The 23,028-nt window shown below is 34.4% G+C and overlaps 2 protein-coding genes across 2 annotated transcripts; one reads left to right on the forward strand and one right to left on the reverse strand.

Annotated features, from left to right (window-relative positions):
• Positions 1-1,168: 1,168 nt before the first annotated feature.
• LOC140861910 (uncharacterized) lies at positions 1,169-14,417 on the forward strand. Its single transcript, XM_073264912.1, has 24 exons — positions 1,169-1,619; positions 1,720-1,829; positions 2,644-2,809; positions 3,268-3,368; positions 3,485-3,557; positions 3,688-3,823; positions 4,194-4,354; positions 4,775-4,899; positions 4,981-5,080; positions 5,636-5,732; positions 6,433-6,484; positions 6,882-6,983; positions 7,070-7,216; positions 7,307-7,469; positions 7,553-7,783; positions 7,867-8,021; positions 8,651-8,779; positions 8,899-9,016; positions 9,146-9,341; positions 9,515-9,626; positions 9,700-9,854; positions 10,577-11,990; positions 12,738-12,932; positions 13,589-14,417. Exons 1-24 carry the CDS (start codon positions 1,487-1,489, stop codon positions 14,057-14,059), a joined length of 4,842 nt encoding a protein of 1,613 aa, XP_073121013.1. The 5' UTR covers positions 1,169-1,486; the 3' UTR covers positions 14,060-14,417.
• A 414-nt stretch (positions 14,418-14,831) lies between these two features.
• LOC140864822 (uncharacterized) lies at positions 14,832-19,473 on the reverse strand. Its single transcript, XM_073269208.1, has 10 exons — positions 19,209-19,473; positions 18,052-18,188; positions 17,869-17,952; positions 17,371-17,480; positions 17,190-17,240; positions 16,738-16,881; positions 16,570-16,659; positions 15,617-15,723; positions 15,458-15,542; positions 14,832-15,106 (listed from the first exon to the last, which is right to left on the reverse strand). The coding sequence occupies exons 2-10, from the start codon at positions 18,161-18,163 to the stop codon at positions 15,008-15,010; spliced, it is 882 nt and encodes a 293-aa protein (XP_073125309.1). The 5' UTR covers positions 18,164-18,188; positions 19,209-19,473; the 3' UTR covers positions 14,832-15,007.
• Positions 19,474-23,028: the final 3,555 nt, after the last annotated feature.

The following is a 23,028-nucleotide window of genomic DNA, read 5'->3' on the forward strand; positions in this document are numbered from 1 at the left end:
AATAGACCAAAATAAACAAGACTGGAATAAAAAAAAATTCAATTTTTCGAGTATTTTAAATTTATAGTTTCTAAAATCGGCAAACAACAAATAAATCCAGCCCGATAAAATTCAATATATGTATAATGTTGTTTTTTTGTGACGTGGAACCCGCATCCGCTATTTTTGGTGCGTACTGGGTAAATCTCAAGACTAACGCAATAGCATGATAGGGGAATTGATCTCTTGACTTCTGGTCGAGTTCACCTACTTCACCAATTTGTACACCCCTTAGGGACGTATAATGTTTTTTCTTATCCTTATCACAAGTGGTCCAATCCTATTACCCAATTACAAGTTAAAAAATAATTTCATAAATCATATTGGAAAAAAAATTATTTACTCAAGGAACTTATTTTTCACTATTTTATACTGTTTTATTTTAGTTTTTTATTAAGAAAATATTTTAAAAATATATCGAGTTAACCTGAATCTGACCTTAACCAAAACGATTCTTATTCGTTAGTTATTTGCTATCAATCCGATATTAAACCACAAAGGCTAAAAGTAAAACTAACACAAAACCTTATATGTTTCACCCTAATAATTATGTCAAAAATTGTCTACGGGTCAATTTTTTGAAATTAATATCTAACCCGACCTAGTCTATCAAAAATTATTACTTCTAAAGTCAAATGATTACTTTTCACTGCAACTCTGCAAATATTAACCAGTTCACATATATAGATCTGTGAAACCATTTCACATAAACCTACTGAATATATATTAACAATTAAAGATAAAAAAAAAATATATAACGAATTAACCCAAATCTGACTTGACCGAATCAAATCTTATTAGTTAGTTATTTTGTATTAATCTGATAATATATAATATAGGCTATAGTTAACACAAAACATTATCTGTCTCAACCTAATAAGTTTTGCAATGCACATAATCTTACTGATAATTTTCTCTACTCGCAATCAATTGTATTGGAATCGAACACTTCACCTAATTGATCACCGGAGCTTTTTTTCTTGTGAATTGGGTCCCACTAATAGGCCTGGACATCTTTAAAGCCCAAACGTTCTCAATAAATGAGACCCAATTAGTTGATTGATCCAAATCTAAGCCCAAAGGGTGTAATTGCAAATTTTACAAATATCTGGGTTCGTTCTGTAATTTCCACGACTCTGCTGCTCCATTCCATTTCTAAATTTTTTCCTTCGGAATTCATCCTTTCTTTCTTATTTTCATTTGAATGTTCAGCAAAAATCGTGTTGCCTTAGCTGAAATCTTCAAAATCCGATCAAATTATCCAAAGTACTTCAATTTTCCTCCGATTGATCCGAGATCTCTGGGCCAGTTTTCTGAAATTGCTTTCTTCAATGATCTGATTGTACCTGGAATGATTTCGTAGTTCCGTGTACATGTTTCAATCGATTCGACAGCTGCTGAGTACGCGGACTTGAAATTTATAATATATAGCTGAAACTATCTTTATATGGAGTGGGCGACGGTTCAACATTTGGATCTCCGACATGCGGATCGGAGCTCCAAGCCTTTACAACCACACGCCGCTGCATTTCACCCGACTCAGGCAATTGTATCCGCCGCCATAGGCAGTTGTATAGTTGGTATACTCGTGATTCCCCTCTCCAAGTTTCAGTTTTTTTCTTAAAAAAGTAAAGGCATGGAGTTTGTAAATAATTTTTATTAATGTGAATGTGTGCGTAGAGTTTGATGCATACACCGGAAGCAAGATTGCATCTGTGGACATTGGTTCACCTGTTGTACGCATGGCATATAATCCCGTTGGTGGGCATTCTCTGATTGCTATACTTGAGGTTAGTGCTCAATCTTATACTCCACAATAATCGTAACTGTTTAATTATGAACTTTAGTTAATATGTCAGTGAAGTGAGAAAGTACTGGTATTACGTCGAATGCCAGTGTTCGGGTGAGACATAGAAAACCGTCATTGATCATTCACAGTACACCGGATTTGTTTGAAAGAGAGGGGATTAAGAGGATCAATGATTCACGCTGGACCTTCATTCTTTCTTAAATTGAATACTCTGCATATGAATACAATAAACAGATGCCAAATTTGTTGCCCTGACTAAACTCGATATAGGAAAAGGGATACTATTGTTATAATTTGGTGACTGAAATTTGTTTCTTGTCGAAATTAGCAATAGCAATTATTGTCGTTTTCTTTATTTTGCTGCCGGGTGGATGTTGGGGGTGTTTCTTCTCCAAATTCATGAATGCTAGACTACCACCGGTTTTGATGTTTGTGTCATTGACTCAATGGTTAAAAAGGTTTATTCTTTCTCCAAAATTTTGTTATTGCTCAAACTTAGTCATACCAGAGTCTTGTTTATACTGAAACTCGCCAGTCGCCGGATGTGCTTTTTGAAGCATCCACTTACATCAAGTAGATTATGGATTAACATTTTTTTGTTCTATATATTTTTGTTTGATAAAAGAACTTTAATTATATTCCTTTCGAATCGTCCATTTTTTACGTATCCGTGTCTCAATGTGCATTTTATTTTTATTCTTTTGACTTACCGCTTTACATCTCAATTCATGTCGTTAATAAGAATTGATATGCTCCCTTTGCTCGTGGATGACACTCGTTTTGTTTATATTTAGGATTGTACAATTCGATCCTGTGATTTTGACAGTGAGCAAACTTGCGTGTTGCATTCGCCTGAAAAGAGGACAGAACAGATTACCCCTGACACTGAAGTCCATCTTGCCTTGACTCCTCTTCAACCTGTAGTGTTTTTTGGATTCCATAAGAAAATGAGTGTAACAGGTTAAGCCGATCTATTCTTTTGGCATCCATGTTTGGGGTTGGGGTAAGGTTAAGGAAATCTATTTTTTATATTTGAACCTGGAGTGTTTACTTCTATGAAACCATACGGAAGGAGGGTGGGAGGGAGGTGGTTATCTTTCTTTTACAAACTAAGGCAGTTTGACAGTGCTTGAAGATATGATGACAAATCTGACAGTGATAGTTTTTAGTTACTGTGAGATGCAGTTGGTGGCATGAGTGATGGATAACCTTTGTTCATCTTAAGAAACAAGGGTCTAATAATTATTGTTGTATACATCTTTTTCTCTCTCTGTTACCTCTAATTTGGTCAAGCCCTAATAAAAATTCAAGTATTATGCAGCTCTGCATATTTTTTTTAATTACATTTACTATGTCAAGTATTTCGAAGTCTGTCAGGCCCCTGGATTGAATTTATTGTTATCATTATTATTGCCTAGTGGTTGGAACTGTGGAAGGTGGGAAGGCCCCGACAAAAATAAAGACTGATTTGAAGAAACCCATCGTCAATCTTGCTTGTCATCCTCGCCTTCCAGCTTTGGTAAGAGTTTTAATTTAAGATGATATTTTGACGTATAAAATTGCTTTGTTAGTTCTGGTATCTATGATATAGTTCCCAAAATTTATGGAGCTTACTCTTCCCCGCGCATGTACCAGTACGTGGCTTATCAAGATGGTTTGATTCGAGCTTACAATATCCACACATATGCTGTTCATTACACCCTACAACGTAAGAGTTGAACAATACTTCTATGTTCATATTTCCTTTTTCCACATTGTAGCAGATGATAATTTAACTTCTCAAAATAATTGATTTTTCTTTCAGATTCGAACTTAATAATATATTGACTCCTTTGCAGTTGATAATACCATCAGGCTACAGGGTGCTGGAGCATTTGCATTTCATCCGACATTGGAATGGATTTTTGTCGGTGACAGACGAGGTACACTTTTGGCATGGGATGTATCCACCGAGAGGCCTATGATGATTGGAATGTAAGCTAACATGTATACGTACACTACCCTTTTCTTTACACATGATTATATCATCTATGACTATTTTCACAAGTTGTTTAACTGAGATAAAACCTAGTATCATTGGTTATTATTGATGAATTGCATGCTTATAAACCCTTGTCAAACATTTACTGCCTATATCTTGATCCCATCAATTATGTCCAACGTCATCCTACTTGGTGGCAAATTCTGCAGTATGTCCTTGTTCCACTTCATTAATTATTTTTTGTATCTTATGCTGTTTGTTCAAGTTTAGGAAACTTATTCACAATTTATGTTGCAGCTTTATTGTTTTTGGTATTTTAGTGCATTGTGTCATCTTAAACTATGCTCTTTGGTTGGAATACAGTACACAAGTCGGTTCACAACCAATCACCTCAGTTGCTTGGCTCCCAATGTTGAGGTTTCTTGTCACTTTGTCCAAAGATGGAAGTGTTCAAGTGTGGAAAACTCGTGTAACTGTGAATCCTAATAGACCTCCAACTCAAGTAAACTTTTTCGAGCCTGCAGGTTAGTTGAGCACTTAACTTATCTGTGATGATTTTTCAATTGCTCTAGTCCAGTGTTCTGTATCTGATGTGACTTAGAAGTTTGGGAGGTATTTGTCCTATCTTTAATTCTACCTTTTGGCCGTGCACATGTTGTTTCAATGTAATTCTTATGCGTCCTTTTAGATTATTAGGTAAATTTTGTTTGTCTTCTAAACTATTTGCATGATTATATGTAACACGGGAGATTTTCTTATCCATCAAAATTTGATGGTTCTTTGTGTAATCTTATTCAACTAGTTTACTGGATTATTAAAAATTTTAAGGATGATTAGTAAACATTTATCCGTTTCCTCTTAGCAAGTATTCTCTCCCTTCAATTATTTGCTAGCTAAGCACGCACAAATAATCTCATTTATTCTGCTTGTATCTTATCATGCAGCTATTGAATCCATGGATATTCCTCGTATTCTTTCCCAGCAAGGGGGAGAAGCCGTTTATCCTCTCCCAAGAATTAGGGCTTTGGAAGTACACCCAAAATTGAATTTAGCAGCACTTCTTTTTTCAGTAAGCATCATCGTACTATTTAGATGTGGGTCACATTCAGATTAGTTAACTATCATAAATCGGTTGTATGCTTCTCTATAGAGCATGGCTGGTGGAGATAATAGGAAAAACAGAGCTGCTTATACTAGAGAAGGCCGGAAACAACTCTTTGCTGTTCTGCAAAGTGCAAGGGGATCATCAGGTGATTGCTTAATAATATTTATCTTTACTTGCTTTGTGGCAGATGAGGTGCCGATAGTATATTTTGTCTAGCATGACATGGCAGATATTTCTTGTTATTTGGGTACCTCTCTGTATAATGAATTTGATTTTGATTTTGATTTATGAACCTATTTTTCTTGAGAGAGTCAACTCCCGGGTTATTATACCTAGCAGTTTGTTCAATAAAGAAAAGAGTGAAAATATTTGAACTGTTTTAGGTTTTTATCTTGAACTTTCAATTGGGCTAGATTTATTGTGTGGTAGGATTTAGCTTGGGAAATGCGTGTACACAAAAGCATTATTTTTCTTGAATTATAACTGATTTTAGTTCTAAAGGTTCTTAGGGGGTAATATAAAGTCATCAAGTACCAACTGAAGCCTGAAATACTGATTTGAGGTCTAAAGGAGCGAAGCCTGAAAATTCATATTCAGAGATTTTAAATACTATTTTATTTATTTCAATTGTGAAAAGTGTATTAAATTTAATTGAATGGTAAAATGATTCCTATTTTGATGTCTTTGACATGTAAAACAGCGTCCGTGTTGAAGGAAAAACTTGCTTCCCTTGGTTCATCTGGTGTATTAGCTGATCACCAATTGCAAGCCCAGCTGCAAGAGCATCATATGAAAGGGTGAGTCTGGAAATTTGATGTGGCTCCTCGATACAATCTCCAGTCATTGAATCACCATCAATACTGAATATGTCTGTCGCAAAAAGATTAGCTCTAGCTTGAACTTATGTTTTACATATATATCCCTCCCTGTGATTTTTTAAATTTTTCTGTAAGTTCTCTATCCAGCTTCTTTGTAATTGGTTGGTTTACTTTTATATTCTTTTTCCTGTATCTATTCCCAATATTTTCCTCTGTTTTCTTCTTGCCTGTTTGCAAGATGATTTATTGGCCTTAGTTATCAACCTCTCTCTCTCTCTCTCTCTCTCTCTCTCTCGGTGTTAGGTAATGGCTGCTTGATTGGATGATAGGGATGACATGCAGTGCCCACACTAGCCCTATTAAATCTGTTTATCCACTTTAAATAATTAGTATCTAAAGGATTGAGTTTCTAGCTTATGATCATTTACTCATTATATTCCTGCTATATTGTGACTTGAGCAGTTATAGTTGAGGAAAGTTTTTAAAATATAACACTATCAATTATGTGGTGGCAATACCAAATACCATCTTGGTAGAGTATTTCAAGAAGTAAAATTAACTGAATTACAGACTGAACTTTGTCGATGTGTTGTCAAATATCATCCTGATGCATGGACTTGGATTGCAGAATATTTTACTTTGACATTCATTATTAACCCTTATTTGATCTTTTCATCAGCCAAAGCCAGCTAACAATCTCGGACATAGCAAGGAAGGCTTTTCTTTACAGTGTACGTAAATATGCTGTCTCATGATGTACTTGTTGGCCAGTTTTTATTGATGTTTAGGATGTGGGAGTATGTAATCTTGATATATTTTAAATTTTAGGTTTAGACTTTTATTCATAATGAAATAAGTTTGTGTTTGGATCAGTTTGGTACCTCAACATACACGTGCATGAGAAATATTCATGCTTGATATTCAGATGATAGTTAGTTAAAGGTCCCTTGTTCAGATGATATTTAGCTAAAGGTCAGGGGACAATTCATGATCCCTAACATTGGAGCTCATGTTTTGAAAATTGTTCGCCATTATAAGAAAAACACAGATTAGCAGTTACAATGAGAAAATTTCTGTACTTGTAAAACTAAATATCATTTAACTATCAACCTTATCTGGTTGTTGCAGCATTTCATGGAAGGCAATGCAAAGAGTTCTCCAATATCTAGATTACCTCTAATCACTGCATTGGATACTAAATATCATTTAAGAGACTTCCCTATTTGCCAGGTAATTAGCTATCCAGTATAGCAGATTAAACTTATATTAGATATTATAATGCAGATTGGGCCATCTCTAATAAGTTAATCTGGCAGCCTTTTCATCTGGAGCTAAATTTCTTCAATAAAGAGAACCGTGTTCTTCATTATCCCATCAGGGCTTTTTATATCGAAGGAGCAAATCTTGTGGCTTATAATCTCACTTCTGGTGTGGAAAATACATACAAGAAGCTTTACAATTCGGTAAAATTCAATCAATTGAATCTTAATTTTTTCATCAAATTGTGACCAAATCAATGAGGATATTGACCTAACCCCTTCTTGCAATTTCAGATCCCTGGAAATGTAGAATTCCATCCAAAATATGTGGCATACAGTAAAAAGCAACACATGTTTCTTGTAGTCTATGAGTTCAGTGGTACTGCGAACGAAGTTGTGTTGTATTGGGAAAACACTGATTCCCAGTTGGCGAATAGTAAAGCTACCAATGTCAAAGGTATTTTCCTGGGTTTTGCTTGCCATTCTTGTGCCTTTATATTGTGCAATAAACATATGCTTCTGTTTTTGCAAATTTTTCAGGTGTAGATGCAGCATTCATTGGTCTTAACGAAAATCAATTTGCTATTCTTGATGAGGATAAGACTGGACTTTCGGTGTATATGTTACCGGGAGCTGCTTCACAAGAATCCATTGAGAAGAATGGATCAGTTAATAAAAATGATGCCATGGACTCTGAAGTTGCTTCTATCAAGGGTCCTATGTCATTTTTGTTCGAAAGTGATGTTGATCGTATCTTTTCTACGCCTCTAGGTGCTTAATGGGCTGTTGTTGTTATTTATCTATGTGCTTGAACAGATTGAATAGAATTTGATCCAGACCTTCTGCTTTTGTAGAATCAACTTTGATGTTTTGTTCTCAAGGGGACCAGATTGGCTTGGTTAAACTCATCCAAGGATACCGCCTTTCAAATGCTGATGGACATTACATCTCAACGAAAGCTGAAGGGAGAAAATTCATTAAATTGAAGGCAAATGAAACTGTACTTCAGGTAGTCGTTCGAATAGTACTGTTAAGCTACAGAAAACGAATCTATAATCTTATGGCTGGTCCCATCTTCTTTAAGGTTGCATATCATCAGCAGACCTGTTTCATTGTGTTCCTCAAAGCTACTGCTTCAGTTCTGCATCAGAAACATGTAGAGGCAGGATTGTCCTAGTTAAACTTCCATCTAACCGGATGACTTGCTGATGAATTTTCCGTGTGAAAATTATAAGAACTTGCAAATGGCTGCTGTCAATTAGTTGACTCTGTGTGAAATGTAGCGGTTGTCTTATTATTATTTTTTAAATTTTTTTTTTCATTACAAATCTAAGGAGCAACTGCTGGCTGCTCTGGATTTTAAGCTTTTTGACTTTAAAACATCCTCATGAATAGAATTTCTGTCTGGTTCTCTTTTTCTCTCCTTTCTCTAGGTATACAATTTGATAAAACTGATTTTTCCATCTAAGTGCTTTTGTATTAGCTCAGCATGCAATTTTGACGGATACATGTGCAAGTGTTTCTTTTCTAATTACCGTTCCAGCTTTCCAAAGTTTGAATATGTTTATTTTATATTCTCTTCATTCTATTGACCACATGTAAAAAGTGTTGATAAAAGATGAAAGCTTCTCATGTCAGGTACAATGGCAAGAGACACTCAGGGGCTTTGTGGCAGGTATATTGACCACACAACGAGTGCTTATTGTCACAGCAGATTTGGACATTTTGGCTAGCAGTTCTGCAAAATTTGATAAAGGAGTTCCTTCAATATCCTTGTCTCTTAACTCTTCCCGTCTCTCGCTCTCTACCTTCTCTACTTGTACCCTGTAGCTTTTCTCTTATTAATGATGTTTTTATACCCTTGTGGGCCCTTGACTTGTGATTACTTTAGATCCCTCCTATGGCTTGGACCCGCACTTCTATTCTCTACTTTAACTTCTATTAATGTACTTGGTTGGGATGGAAAAGTGAGGACCATACTCTCGATCAGTATGCCTAACGCAGGTAAGATCTGATGCTTTTCCCAAACAGGTGTCCTTAGCTGCCTCTGTCTGTGTATTGTTTTGCATTTGACTGCCAGTTTGAGTTTTTTGTCACCCTATTTCTGACTCCTTACGATGTACTTAAGTACAGTGCTGGTTGGAGCTCTGAATGACCGTCTTCTGCTTGCAAGCCCTACTGATGTAAATGTTAGGCAAAAGAAGAAATATGAGATCAAAAGTTGTCTTGTTGGGCTACTTGAACCTCTTCTGGTTGGATTTTCTACAATGCAACAACATTTTGAGCAGAAGCTTGATCTGTCAGAAGTCCTATATCAAATAACATCAAGGTTGTTTTTCTTGGCTTATAGACATGCCTTAGCAGTATAAGCACTTATGGTGCTAATATGTGATTGGTGAAACAATGTATTCATCATACTTCTTATCTTTTGCTTGCAAAAGTTTAATATTCCACACTTGTGGAAGTTTATTGATTGACAGATTTTGTGATTGTTTAATGAAGATTCGATAGCTTGCGCATTACTCCTCGATCACTTGATGTTCTTGCCAGAGGCTCTCCAGTATGTGGTGATCTTGCGGTATCGCTGTCACAATCAGGCCCACAATTCACTCAGGTATTTTTTAAACTTCTTTTTCGTCGGAGAACTTTAAGTGTGTTCTTAACCAACTTTCTGTGTCTACATTAAGGTGTTGAGAGGAGAATATGCAATCAAAGCACTTCGCTTTTCTACTGCTTTGTCTGCATTGAAAGACGAATTCTTGCGGTCAAGAGATTATCCTAGATGTCCCCCTACCTCACATTTGTTCCATCGGTTCCGCCAGTTGGGATATGCATGCATAAGGTGTGTTGTTATGTGCTTTAGTAGCCTATGAAAATCATACAGCTATCAATTTGATAACACTCAATTGAAGCTTATCTTTGAAGTCCTTTCATACCTAATTGCATGCATATACGTTGCGTAAATAATTTTCTTTGTATCTTTGATCCTGACAATGCTTGAAAAGTGGTTTTGTTAAGTTAGCTAAATGGAAAAAAAAAATTGATTTTGTAGTTTTTTGTCTGTTGTTCTGAATTTTCTAGAGTTTTTTTTTATTAGAACATTTTCTGCTCTTTAGTTTGAACTGTTGTTGATAATTACATTTCAATGCCTGCATTTTTTTAAAGTATTAATGTTTTCTAGTGGGTGGTGACAGAGTCATTTTTTTCACTGATTTTATCTGGTAAAACTTGAAAGATTTGTGTCGCAAGTCATATACCTTTAGATTTTCTATTATATATTTTATGATATTTCCGGAATCAAGTGTTTTAAAACGGCAAACACCAGAAAATCCTGCATTTGTAAAAGTCGTATTCCAGAAAACTTTGAAACACGGAAAATGTGGCCTTTATTATGCATCATATTTATTTCGTACCCAGGAATCATTTTGTTTTAATATGATAGCTTTAATCTTTCTATTCATTGGATGCAGCACAAGCTCAGCTCTCTGGCTTTTATTCATCTTCATTTTTATGTTTCAACCTCTTCTCGCTCTATGATGTTGCCAATGGCTTGTTTGATTACAGATATGGCCAGTATGACAGTGCGAAAGAAACTTTTGAAGTTATAGCAGACTTTGAAAGTATGCTCGATATATTTATATGCCATCTTAACCCTAGTGCAATGCGGCGTCTTGCCCAAAAGTTGGAAGAAGAGGGCACTAATTCAGAGTTGAGGAGATATTGTGAGAGGATTTTGAGAGTTCGCTCGACTGGGTGGACCCAAGGCATCTTTGCAAACTTCGCTGCTGAAAGTATGGTTCCTAAAGGATCCGAATGGGGTGGGGGAAACTGGGAAATTAAAACAGCCACAAACTTGAAGGACATACCTCAGTGGGAACTGGCTGCTGAGGTCATGCCTTACATGAAAACTGACGATGGTACCATCCCATCCATTGTTACAGACCATATTGGTGTTTATCTAGGTTTGATCAAAGGAAGAGGGAATGTTGTGGAAGTGAGAGAAGATAGCTTGGTGAAAACATTTAAAACCGGAGGAATCAAGACAAATGGGCTTCAGCAATTGCTTGCTTCCCCCACATCTAACAAATCCAAGGGGACACCTGAAGGTGCTTCCTTGATGGGACTAGAAAGTCTCTCTCAGAAGCCTGCAGGTTCCGGTGCTGTAGATGCACAGGCAAAAGCTGAAGAAGAATTCAAAAAGTCAATATATAATTCTGCTGCTGATGGTAGCAGCAGTGATGAGGAAGGAACTTCAAAAACCAAAAGGCTACATATTAGAATCCGAGACAAACCAGTTGAGTCTGCTAAAGTAGATGTTAGCAAAATTAAAGAAGCCACGAAGCAGTTGGGTCTCCCAATTAGTAGGACCAAATCATTAACTAGTTCATCACCAGATCTTGGGCTTCTTGTACCTCAACCAGCTCCTACAGGCAGTGGAACTGCTGCAGCTCATACTTCTTTTCCAGCTGATATGTTTGGCACCGATGCATTCGTCCATCCAACACCTGTGTTACAGCCTACTTCCATGGGTCCTGGTGTTGGACTTACAGCCGGGCCGATACCAGAGGACTTTTTCCAGAACACAATATCATCCCTTCAGGTTGCAGCATCACTGCCTCCTGCCGGGAGATTGCTCTCAAGATTTGATCAAAATCCTCAAGGTACTGAAAGCAACAAGGTCCCTGCTACCCAGGGTAGTGCAGTTGCCGTGGATATTGGTCTGCCTGGTGGTGGTGTACCCCCTCAAGTCACTCAACAACCAGTTCCGCATGAGTCTATTGGGCTTCCAGATGGAGGTATTCCTCCACATTCTGTGCCTCAACCTGCTGCACCATCACAGCCACCCACTCTGATGTCACAAGCTCCAGTCTCTACGCAGCCCCTTGATCTCAGTTCGCTTGAAGCTCCTGGGTCCAAAACATCTGCAAAACCTGCTGAAAGATCAGCTTCTCCTCCGAAGGCTGTGCGACCTGGACAGGTAGTATTTGTTTTCTTTTAAAGTTAATTCTCTAAAACCATATGCATCATTTCCTATCCAAATAAAATAAAATAAAATCTTTAGAACCATAAGCTATGTCATGCTGTCCTATCTTTTTTAAAATGGGTGAAACTCTTTCTTTCCTTTTCCTAATGTCGTGCAAGAAAAAAATTATTTAATATCTTGAACATAGATATTGTAACTGTTGTGCTTGACTGAGCCCTTAATTGTGCATGTAAAAGTTGTCTTAGGAGGGTTGTGCATGTGAATCTGTCTCTTTGCCATAACTTAATTAAAAACCTTGGCCATCTCACAACTGAATTTGATCGACATTGTTGTATTATATAATTTATATTTATGTGCAAGGGTGGTGTTGATACCTGCTTTTCTTCTCATTCTTCTCTTCTTTTCTCTTTGCCCCCCATCACCCTGTTTCATTATTTTCGGTTGGTTGAATGTCCTCGAGGAGATGTTTTAGATGAGACTAGGCCTTAACTGACCTCCAGTTTATTGTCCTTGTGGCTTGTTTACCATGTGGCACCCTCTCTCCACCCTCGGCTTATAATACTCCAGTGAATGGATATACTATAAAATCTGTAGTTAAAGTATGTGGAAGCTCCGAGATATTTGTTGAACTCGGAAATTCATTTATTTATATGTTTTGGGTTTCTAATATTTTAGATGGTAGAATTTTGTTTTGGGCGCATCAGAACTCCTCAGTTATGTTCTGGTTTCCTTTTAATCTAGGTCCCCCGTGGTGCTGCTGCGGCAGTCTGTTTCAAGATTGGACTTGTGCATCTGGAGCAGAATCAACTTTCAGATGCATTATCCTGCTTCGATGAGGCTTTCCTTGCTCTGGCCAAGGATCAATCTCGTGGAGATGACATTAAGGCACAAGCTACTATATGTGCCCAATACAAGATTGCCGTCACCCTTCTTCAGGTTATTATGGTTCTATTTTCCTTGAGAGTTACCGAGATTCACTCATTTTAGTGTCAATTTTTTTCTATTATTTTATTTCCTCGTGCAAAGAGCAATTATGTTGAAACTTTAAAAGAAGTATGACGAAGGAAGCTTAGTTCCTTTATCATCTTACATCCTCCCTCGGAAGTTTCACTAAACCTTTTCTCCTCTCACGCATAGACTTGATGCACCTATAACTTGACCAATTGACTCATTGAAGTAATGTCAAAGCAAAATTTTGTGTGAAATAATTGTTGCTAGTTAACACTTGCATGGGTTTGTCCTGTCATTTGGTACTACAGAGAAAGCTGTAGCTTTCTTTTTGGGTTCGATAGAGTCAGAGTAGAATGATTGTCATTTTGTTCCCAGAGGTTTTGCATTAAATCCAAGTGATCCTTCTACTTCAAAAATCATGCGAACTAGTCTCATCTACTTGTACTAAGATAGTGTTTGGGAGAGTTTCTACAAAACACTTTTTAGCTTTCTCTTAACAAAATTTTCAAAATTTTGTCAAATAAAAGCTGATAAGTGCTTCCTACTTCCTAGAAGCTCTTCCAAACACTACCTAAGAACCTGCTCATCCATTTAAGTGTTTTCATGTGAATGACAATTTTAACTATTCTATGTTATTGCAGGAGATCAACCGACTGCAGAAAGTTCAAGGTCCCAGTGCAATCAGCGCAAAAGATGAGATGGCTAGATTGTCGCGTCATCTGGGCTCATTGCCTCTTCTTGCCAAGCACAGAATAAATTGCATTCGAACTGCCATAAAAAGGAACATGGATGTGCAGAACTATGCCTATTCTAAGCAAATGCTCGAATTACTCTTATCAAAAGCACCTCCAGGAAAGCAAGATGAGTTGAGAAGCCTAATCGACATATGCATTCAGAGAGGCTTGTCCAATAAGTCCATAGATCCATTGGAAGATCCATCCCAATTCTGTGCCGCCACACTGAGCCGTCTATCTACTATTGGATATGATGTCTGTGATCTTTGTGGTGCTAAATTCTCAGCTGTGTCGAGTCCCGGCTGCATTATCTGTGGAATGGGAAGCATAAAAAGATCAGATGCAATTGCCGGACCTGTTCCTTCACCATTTGGCTGAGGTTATCTAGCAATACACTTGATTTCCTTACCAACACCACCTGGTACAAAATCGATATATTCATATCACGGCCTCTCTTGTATTTTAATATTTTATAATTTTCATCTTTTTGTGTGTATATATGGGCCATTTTATCTCATTAACTTAACAGAAGGTTTTGTTACTGTGTAACTGTGCTCTCTACGTATTTTGTGGACGACTGTTAGAATTAGACATATTTGTATCAAATACAGTTGCTGCTATTGGTGAGTTTGATAAATATCGAGTCAGGACCGTTCCCATATCGGAGACGGAATGCAGATAGGCTACCATTTTTCACCATGTTCCTTGTATTTGCTAAAGTTACAAAATTGCTTCATGTGCCATTTCTCTGCTTGAATATTCTGATGAATATTGCTGAAGGTAGGAAGTGTAGTATTCTCTTCTTCTTTTTTTGTTAATGTAATTTTAATCGCGAAGCTGCTGCCAATGTGCCACTTGTGTTAATTAGTTCTTTTTTCATTTTTCAAAACCTGGTTCTTATTTATTTTTAATTTTTTAAACTAAACTTGACTCTTATTTTAGGTCTCCAAATGGCGTAATTTTTCCTCTCTCATGTTAATTAATTATGTTTACTGCTTTCTTTTTCTGATCAAGTAATCATGTTTTACTTGAAAAATGCCACATGAAAAAAAAAATTCTAGTACTCCAAATAACAACCGAGAGGAAAAGGTTCCGAGTAAGCCACATGATGAAATATAATGAAGATGAAAATATGTCAACCAACACGATATGATACTGACCACTAAAGGACCTTTCATGGCAGAAGTAACTAAGCTTTTACGGTTTACCAAATTTAAATAACCCGGACAAAATTTTGTTGAACATACAGTTACCGTTGTATTTCTTTGGTGCAAGAAAAAAAGTTGGCAATTGGCATACAATAAATAAGCACATACATCGGAACTATCAATCCCCAAGAAATTTGCGCTTCTTTGTTGTGTTCATAAAAGGCCTGATGACCCATTCAGTCTGAGCTTCATCCTGTTCCATCGTTCCTAATTTAACCTGCAACGTGAAAAATATCAGCAAAATGTTAAGTATACCACGGTTGAATGACAACACCCGAATTAAGATTAATGGTCTCTATCACAATGAGTTTCATGTTGGAGATGAATAAAAATTTTACAAAGCTAAGACAGACTCCAGAGTTTAGATGAGTTGGGCAATAGTCAAAGAGAGTAGTCAAATTTTGAATTTTTAAAAATCATATGAATTTTTTATAAAAAGCTCGGTCGAGATGGTGGCAATGGTTCTGATTGTGCAGTTTGGGAACACCCTATAATTATAGGTTGAACAAACACAACGTTCTATTCATCCGAATTGACCGGTCTTGTATCTAGACTGAACCTACTTTACCTGATACAGCCGCATTTCGAACCGGGGGCCTATCTCTTTCAGTTCAATCGACTTGGGACCTCCACGCTTCTCATAGAGATGATGCCTGCATGATTTCACCAGACTTACAGCACCCATGAAAAGATTAGTTGGTGGAACATTGCTTCACAAGATAACTACCTGAATGAAATATAATCTGATTGATTTGCAAAAGTCACAATTCGCTTTGTATCCGGCTTGGGCACAGGAAATAGATACTTTAAAATGTTTGCGGTCCTTTGACCGAGCTGCCAACAATTGAAAATTCCACAAATATTATAAAAGGTTCATAATAGCTTAAAGGAAACAGAAATTTGACACAGGAAATAGATGCTTTAAAATGTTTGCTGTCCTTTGACCGACAATTAAAAATTCCACAAGTATATTATAAAAAGTTCATATTAGATTAAAGGCAACAGAAAGTTCTGGCACAATTTGGCTAAGAAACCTGATGTCAGCAGTCCAGTGCACAACATAATTTTTGGTTTTATAATCATTAAAATTAACAAACTTTTGGAGGTGTTATAATCGTTACAATTCAATTGTTGGCTTTGTGGGAACACGAAAGAATATTGACCTGCAAAACAAGCATGTGCATGCACATATCATATTCTCACATGTTGAGAGAGAGTCAGAGAAATAGAAGATAAGGCCAAGTGATAAAATAAAAAATAAAAAAAAAGTCAAGATGCACATAAGGTAGTCAACACAAGGATCATGCCCATTAAGAAAGTTAACTAAAAAGTCTACAAGAATTACAGATGTATCCAAATGACAATGCAGTAAAGTGCTATGAAACCCACAGAGGTGCAAATATAGTTATGATACACAATATCTGGTCGCATATTGAGCACGAATTTTACACAGTTCTATTAGATAGGAAAGCTGATGGATTTTGAAATTTCAAAATTCTGTATCTGACTAACCGCAAGTTTGCAGCCAAAAATCATTCAAGATTACTAAGATTATCTTGTTAAGTGACAGGTTAAAACAGCGGAGGCACGATCCCTCATTAGGTTCAAGTTGCTCGAGTCAAATCTCAAGCTGAGACAACAGAGGCAAGAAAAAAAAAGAATCAGAAAAAGAAAGATAACCTTAGTAGAGAAGTTGTTAAGTATCAGATGCGGGTAAACCTCAGGCATTGTTCCAATAGCTTTCTTATCCTTAATGTCGTGTCTTGTAACCTACGAGAAAATGCTAGATTACAATATCACATGGAAACAGGATAAAAAGTTGTATGTCAAACAAAGTATAGTACTAACCACATTGAGTAATCCAAAGCTAGCGGTAGGACCAAAAGGAAGATGGCTTATGATCATACCATCTGGTACACCACGATGTTCATGGACTAAGATAACATCTGTGAAATCATGAGCTCTGCAAGTTTCAATAATCTCAGATAACACCTGAAACCAAAGAAACTCTTTTAATTTGTGCACTTTTAGTGCTCAGTTTCTATGCATGCAAGTTAAATAGAAAAGCTTTACATAAAATAAAAAAAAATTGGAGTTCCAGAATTTTTGTGCATTGCAGCAATAATGCTGAAAGAATGATTAAGATAATCAGTCAATAGCAATTGTCCTTCTTAGACCATCTATCAAAAGGATGCCAATTTATCACCTCTATGCTCTAATGGGTTTCATTAAAGATAGAACGATGCATCCAAAGAGCAAGGAAAAATAGCAAAGTACGACAAGCTTAACAATACACCAACCTGACCACCTCGATTCATTCGTTGTGCATTTGGAAAGACAAACTTCAATTCCTGAAGTAACAGACATAACATCTATGAACACATGACACAAGCAAGGAAACTAAAACCAAAGGCGATAAGAAGGTAGCATTTTTTGGTGCAAAGTGACAGCTAAAACTTTGGAAAAATCAAACTTGACCACCTTCACAAACTGTGTAAGTGGAGCACTAGGATCACGTGATGTTGTAAGCAAAATCTTAGGATCTCTGTTGGTTGCGTTAGCATATTCATCGTCAATGGTTGAACGGGGAACTGCATTCAAGTAATGAAGAATCCATGCATCAGTTTAGAACATAGGCAATTTTTCCCTGGAAGTAACATCAAGAACATAGCATTCTGTGAATTTAGTTGATAGGCTCATGATTAACAATTTCTTTTGAGGATCCTCCTGATAAGTGACATGACAAGATTATCTGAGAAATAACATCAAAATCACGAGCCAAGGCTTACATGCCATCATATAATCACATAATTGTCATAATGTGCAACAAAACTAATTGCCTGGTTGTGGACATGTGAGGAAATGCTATCATTATGTACATTGGGTGTAGTCAAACAACTTTACAGAATAACAAAAAATCAAATAGAAACAAAACAATGAGCAAATTCACCAATGTGGATTGTAGAGGAGGATAAATACCAGCAGTATGCTCATCTTCAAGATCAATTTCTTGGCGAAGGGCCGCCTCTTCATTTCTGAGCTCAGTGGGAATTGGCTTTCCCTCTGTTCACAAGGAGGGGAAAGGTCAAAAGGACAAAATTAATTTGATAAAGAGAATCCTTAATTCTGTTTGTTATTCATCAACAAAGAAATAACAATAACCTGCTAAGGCTTCCCGGATTTTTCTCTTTTTCTCATAGAGCAATCGCTCTTTGACCTCCAAATTTTTCCTATAAAGATACTCTTTCTTCAGCCTCGTGTTCCTTTTCAACATTGTCCTTAGTAAAACACCAAGATGCCTTCACAAAACACAAGTGGGTGAAACAATTCAATCTAAATAGTTGTAAATAACTTTTTTTTCCTCTAAATTTACACAAAATGATTAATATTCCATTTGAAAGCATTACATGGGATCTATTACTAGAGTTAATGGCCCATATTAGCAAAATGTTTAAAAAAATCCATGCTGCATTCAGCGCCCAGGACTGATGCATACATTTATGGTTGTCAAGAAACATTATGAAGATTTTTTAAGACAAAAATGACCTAGTAAGTAAGTAAGAGAAAAATAACATTTTTAATCAGAATCTAGAGAAACAGAACAATAAGAAAGCCACAACAAACATCATATACGAACACATTAAACAGAATAAATCTCAAATAGATAGAGTATGCCGAAACTAAAATGCTATTTAAATAGTATCTATACCATATAACTAAGGTCGTAAATGAATCAAGCCGAACTTTAGGAAAATTTTAATGTTCAAGCCCGTATTCAAATACATATTTGAGCTCGAACTTTAATTATTTTCGGCTCGAGTTCAATTCAAATTTTTGAGCTTGAGTTCCAGCTTTTTTGGAGCCACTGCTAGAATAATGGCCCATTTGAAGCTCAGTCTAAAGCTCGACTTCGGCTCGAAAAACAGGACCCAAATGAAAATCGTATCATAAACATTGAACAAATACAATTATGCAGCTAAAAAGCTTTTTCTTACAAAGGTAAGAGAGAGCTTTTGCTCACAGATTTAGAAATAAAGACACTTTTCATCGCCTCTTTGAATAAGAAATGCAAAGAATCGGTTTTTCAACCAGAAAAAATACACTCACATTCGTAAATCTAAACTAATTTCACTACCCTTATATTACAAAATAGATTTTCTAGAATATAGCAGTTTATAAACCTCAAATCGTCAAGCATTGAAACTTTTTTTAAAAAAAACGAGTAAAAGATTCCAAACCCAAATTAATCATAGAAAGTGTTACAAACGGTAATCCTCAATTGAATATTAAAATTTCAAATCGTAAGAAATAATTACTACCTGAATAGGAGACAAAACTGATACACACAAAGAAGATAAATTGGGGAAACCGACTCAAAACGTGAGAGGGAGGCTCGCGACGGAGAGGAGCAGGAGGCTTTCAAAATTCAAACTGAAAGTGAAAGCGAGAGAGGAAGATTATCAATTTGAATGCAAGTGTGAGTGATTTAGGGTAAAATCATAATCATAACACAGAGTAGAGAAGGCTTAATAGGGCCGGCGACCCAAGAGAAGTGCGCAACCTACAGCTACTTGTGGACTCGCATCGGATCGAGGGAGGTACTAAAACAAAAAGTTAAAAACAAAACGTTCTCGCTCCGAACCCGAATCAACCAGAATCCGAATCAACCATAAAATAGTCAAACCAAACTCGAGCCCGACTAACCATTTCGAACCAATCCGATTTGATTTTTTTTATTTTTTAACAGAATAATTAAATACAAAACACAATAATAATAGTGATATTTTAGTTTATTAAATATATTATATATAGGTCCCGTTTGGTTTCAAAAGTCAGGCCAAAAAAGCACTTTTTTAAGTGCTTTTCAGTTAACAAGGTTTTTGGTAGAGCTTTTTTAAAAGCCAAAAATTGTAGCTTTTAAAAGCACTTATTTTAAAAAATCTCTACAAAATTCAAACGGGCTCATAATATCAAAATCTAATTTATCTTACTGTATTATTAGAAAAAACATCGCTTAGTAACTGAATAAAAATTGATTTGATGAAACCAAAGACGAAAATTTAAAATATATTTTTTGCCTCCATTTTAATTTTAAATTAATTAAAAATAAAAATATAACAACAACAATAACAATAATAATAAATAATCATGTTTTCACAACATACGTATTGCGCGTGTGAATGTAACTAGTTTATAATTTAAATTTGAAAGTCTAATTATAAAAAAATTAAAATATATTTACTAAAAAAACTAAACATTGTTTGAAAAGTTCAAATTTACAAAATAAATTTTCAACGATTTATATCAATAAATGCATAATAAATTTATTTTTCAAACATAACAAAAATACAAATGTAGTCAATACTTCTTAATTATATATCAAAATAATAATATTAAACCAATTTACGTTTACGTCCTTATCCATTAATAAATTTATTTTTCAAACATAACAAAAATACAAATGTAGTCAATACTTCTTAATTATATATCAAAATAATAACATTAAACCAATTTACTTGGTACAAAAATTTCACATTTCCTTGTATACATTTATTTATTCTTCCAATGGTATTTTGGCTATTTCATTCCAACAAGACATTATAATCCAACCTTTTATAATCAAAACAAACACTGTATAATTTATCATACATCTATTTATACTTTGAATCCTAGTAAATTATCTTTTTTTGTCTATCATCTATTATCTTATCACTCATTTCAAACGGTACCAAAATGATTAATTTGCATAATAACTTTGATTACACAGAGAATTAAACGAAGATTATAATGGCAGAAAATGAATGTTCTAGAGGGGAAATGATGGTTATAGTCATCATACGTGTGTTCTAAAACGCTTTGGTCATTAAACATTTTTATGTAACATTTTTGGTCCCTAATTTTTTTTAAATGATATATTTAATCCATACTATTATCTTTTGACCACAAAATTAACGGAAATGACTGTCATACGTTTTAAACTTATGTAACATTTGAATTTTATTATGTTAACAATAAAAAAATTTATTAATAAGGATAAACATGGTAAATTTTACGTTTATTATATAAATTTATTTATTTTGACATATTTTATTATGATATATCTACAATATTTTGTAATAGTGTAATTTTCAATTAGTAAAAAAAATCAAATATTGTAAATATTAAGTCAAGTAATATAGTTTATATTTTTTTAAACTATATTTTATTTGATATTTTATAAGCTTTGTATTAAACACAAAAGAATGATTTTTAGACTAATGTGATGGATACTCATGCTTTTAATTATAAATAAATGAACTTGAATAATGTCAAATAATTTGGGTAAATTTATTTAAAAAGGTAAAGCTTTTATTCATAAATATAGTCATAAGACGACAAGCTAAAGATTTTATTTTTTTTGGAAGCTAATAAAAATTTATAACCATAAAACGCTTACAAAAAAAATAACTGAAAGCTGGGAGAACACTCGTCTTACAAAAAATCAGACAAAGAATCAATCGACCTAGTTAAGCTATTAGCCGTTTGATTCGCTGATTTACGTACAAAATAAAAAGAATAAGAGTGTAGTTCTAAAGCAAGAGAACTACAGTCTTTTAATATTAAGCCCAAACTATAAACATCCAGAACCCCGATCTTAAGGCATCAATGACTAAGAGCGCATCAAATTTCACAATAATATTTGTAAGATTGAGCTCCTTAATTCATTTGAGAGCCTCACGAATAGCTAAGGCATCTGCTGTGACCGAAGAAAACGAGTCAGGAAGACTATCACACACTGCCGAGATGACATCACCCAATGAATCACGGATAGTACACTCGAATCCCATACGAGAAGGATCTCTAAATATAATTTGAAAAAAACGAAACAAGATAAATAAATTAAAATTGATACTGTAGAATTATTTTGATTATAATATCATTATTGTCGTAATACTTTTAATCCTTAAATGTTTTAATCCAATACTTAGTCAACATTAATTTCGGGGAGAAATAATTTCACGATATTTTTTAAATGTTTTTTAATGTTCCAAATTCAATGACTATTTTTAATATACCAACACGAGTTTTTTTAGCGTACTTATAGAAAAAATATTTCAAATTTTATATGAATATTATAATAAAATATGAAAAAATAAATAATTTTAATTCATAAATATGACCTTATTGATTCTCATATTATTCTTACTAATAAAATTTCTATCATATGATATTTGGATATAAAACTGCTCAGGGCGAAAAACTTCCATCACCTTACTACCTATTGGCTTAAATAAGAATTGTTAGCTTTCATCATCAATTCCATCGTATAAAAGAAACATTAAGAGCATGATATTTCCCCTTTGAACCTCCAATGTCGCGTAAATTGTTTAAACTAATATTTACTTATACAAGGAAATAAGGTGATAATAGAATGAGTATTCTTATTTCATTCTCTATACACATGCTTGTTTTGACATTGAAATGAGAATTATCATTCTCATGAACATGAGAATAGTCAATCCATCCATTTTGGATGAAATGACCATTCACACCTCTCATTTCCATGTTTATATGCAATCTTTTCCATATTTAAATTATTTAAACTAATACTTACTTATATAATTATAACAATATATTATAATATATATAAAAATAATTATGTTATTATTTTATTATTATATTAATAATAATATTTTTGTAATATTAATTATTAGTATTATGATTTATTTATTGTATTATTTATTAAGTTATTAATAAAAAATATTATTATTTACTTATTACAAAAATATTATTACTATTTAATATTATTTTGAAAATAATAATTAATATTATTTATCTATTATAAAAATTAAAAAAATAATATTATAATTGTATCTTATTATTATAATAAAATAATAATTATTATTATAAAATAAAATTTTAAATTAGTTAAACTATATATTGATAATTTTATAATGATTGATACATCTTAAATATTAATGATAAAAAAAACTTATGAATTACTATTATTTTGATATATGTAGTTAAAATATGATTTTTTTATTAAAAATTATTTCATTTTATTCCTTTTGTCATTTTAATAGTATCTGATGATGGTTTATCAAATTGGGGCCCGGGTTGTCAGGGTAGTTAAGTGGGCCTGACGTGATGGCCGGGCTA

The sequence above is a fragment of the Henckelia pumila genome, chromosome 4, assembly GCF_033568475.1.
Source record: "Henckelia pumila isolate YLH828 chromosome 4, ASM3356847v2, whole genome shotgun sequence".
Lineage (NCBI taxonomy): Eukaryota > Viridiplantae > Streptophyta > Magnoliopsida > Lamiales > Gesneriaceae > Henckelia > Henckelia pumila.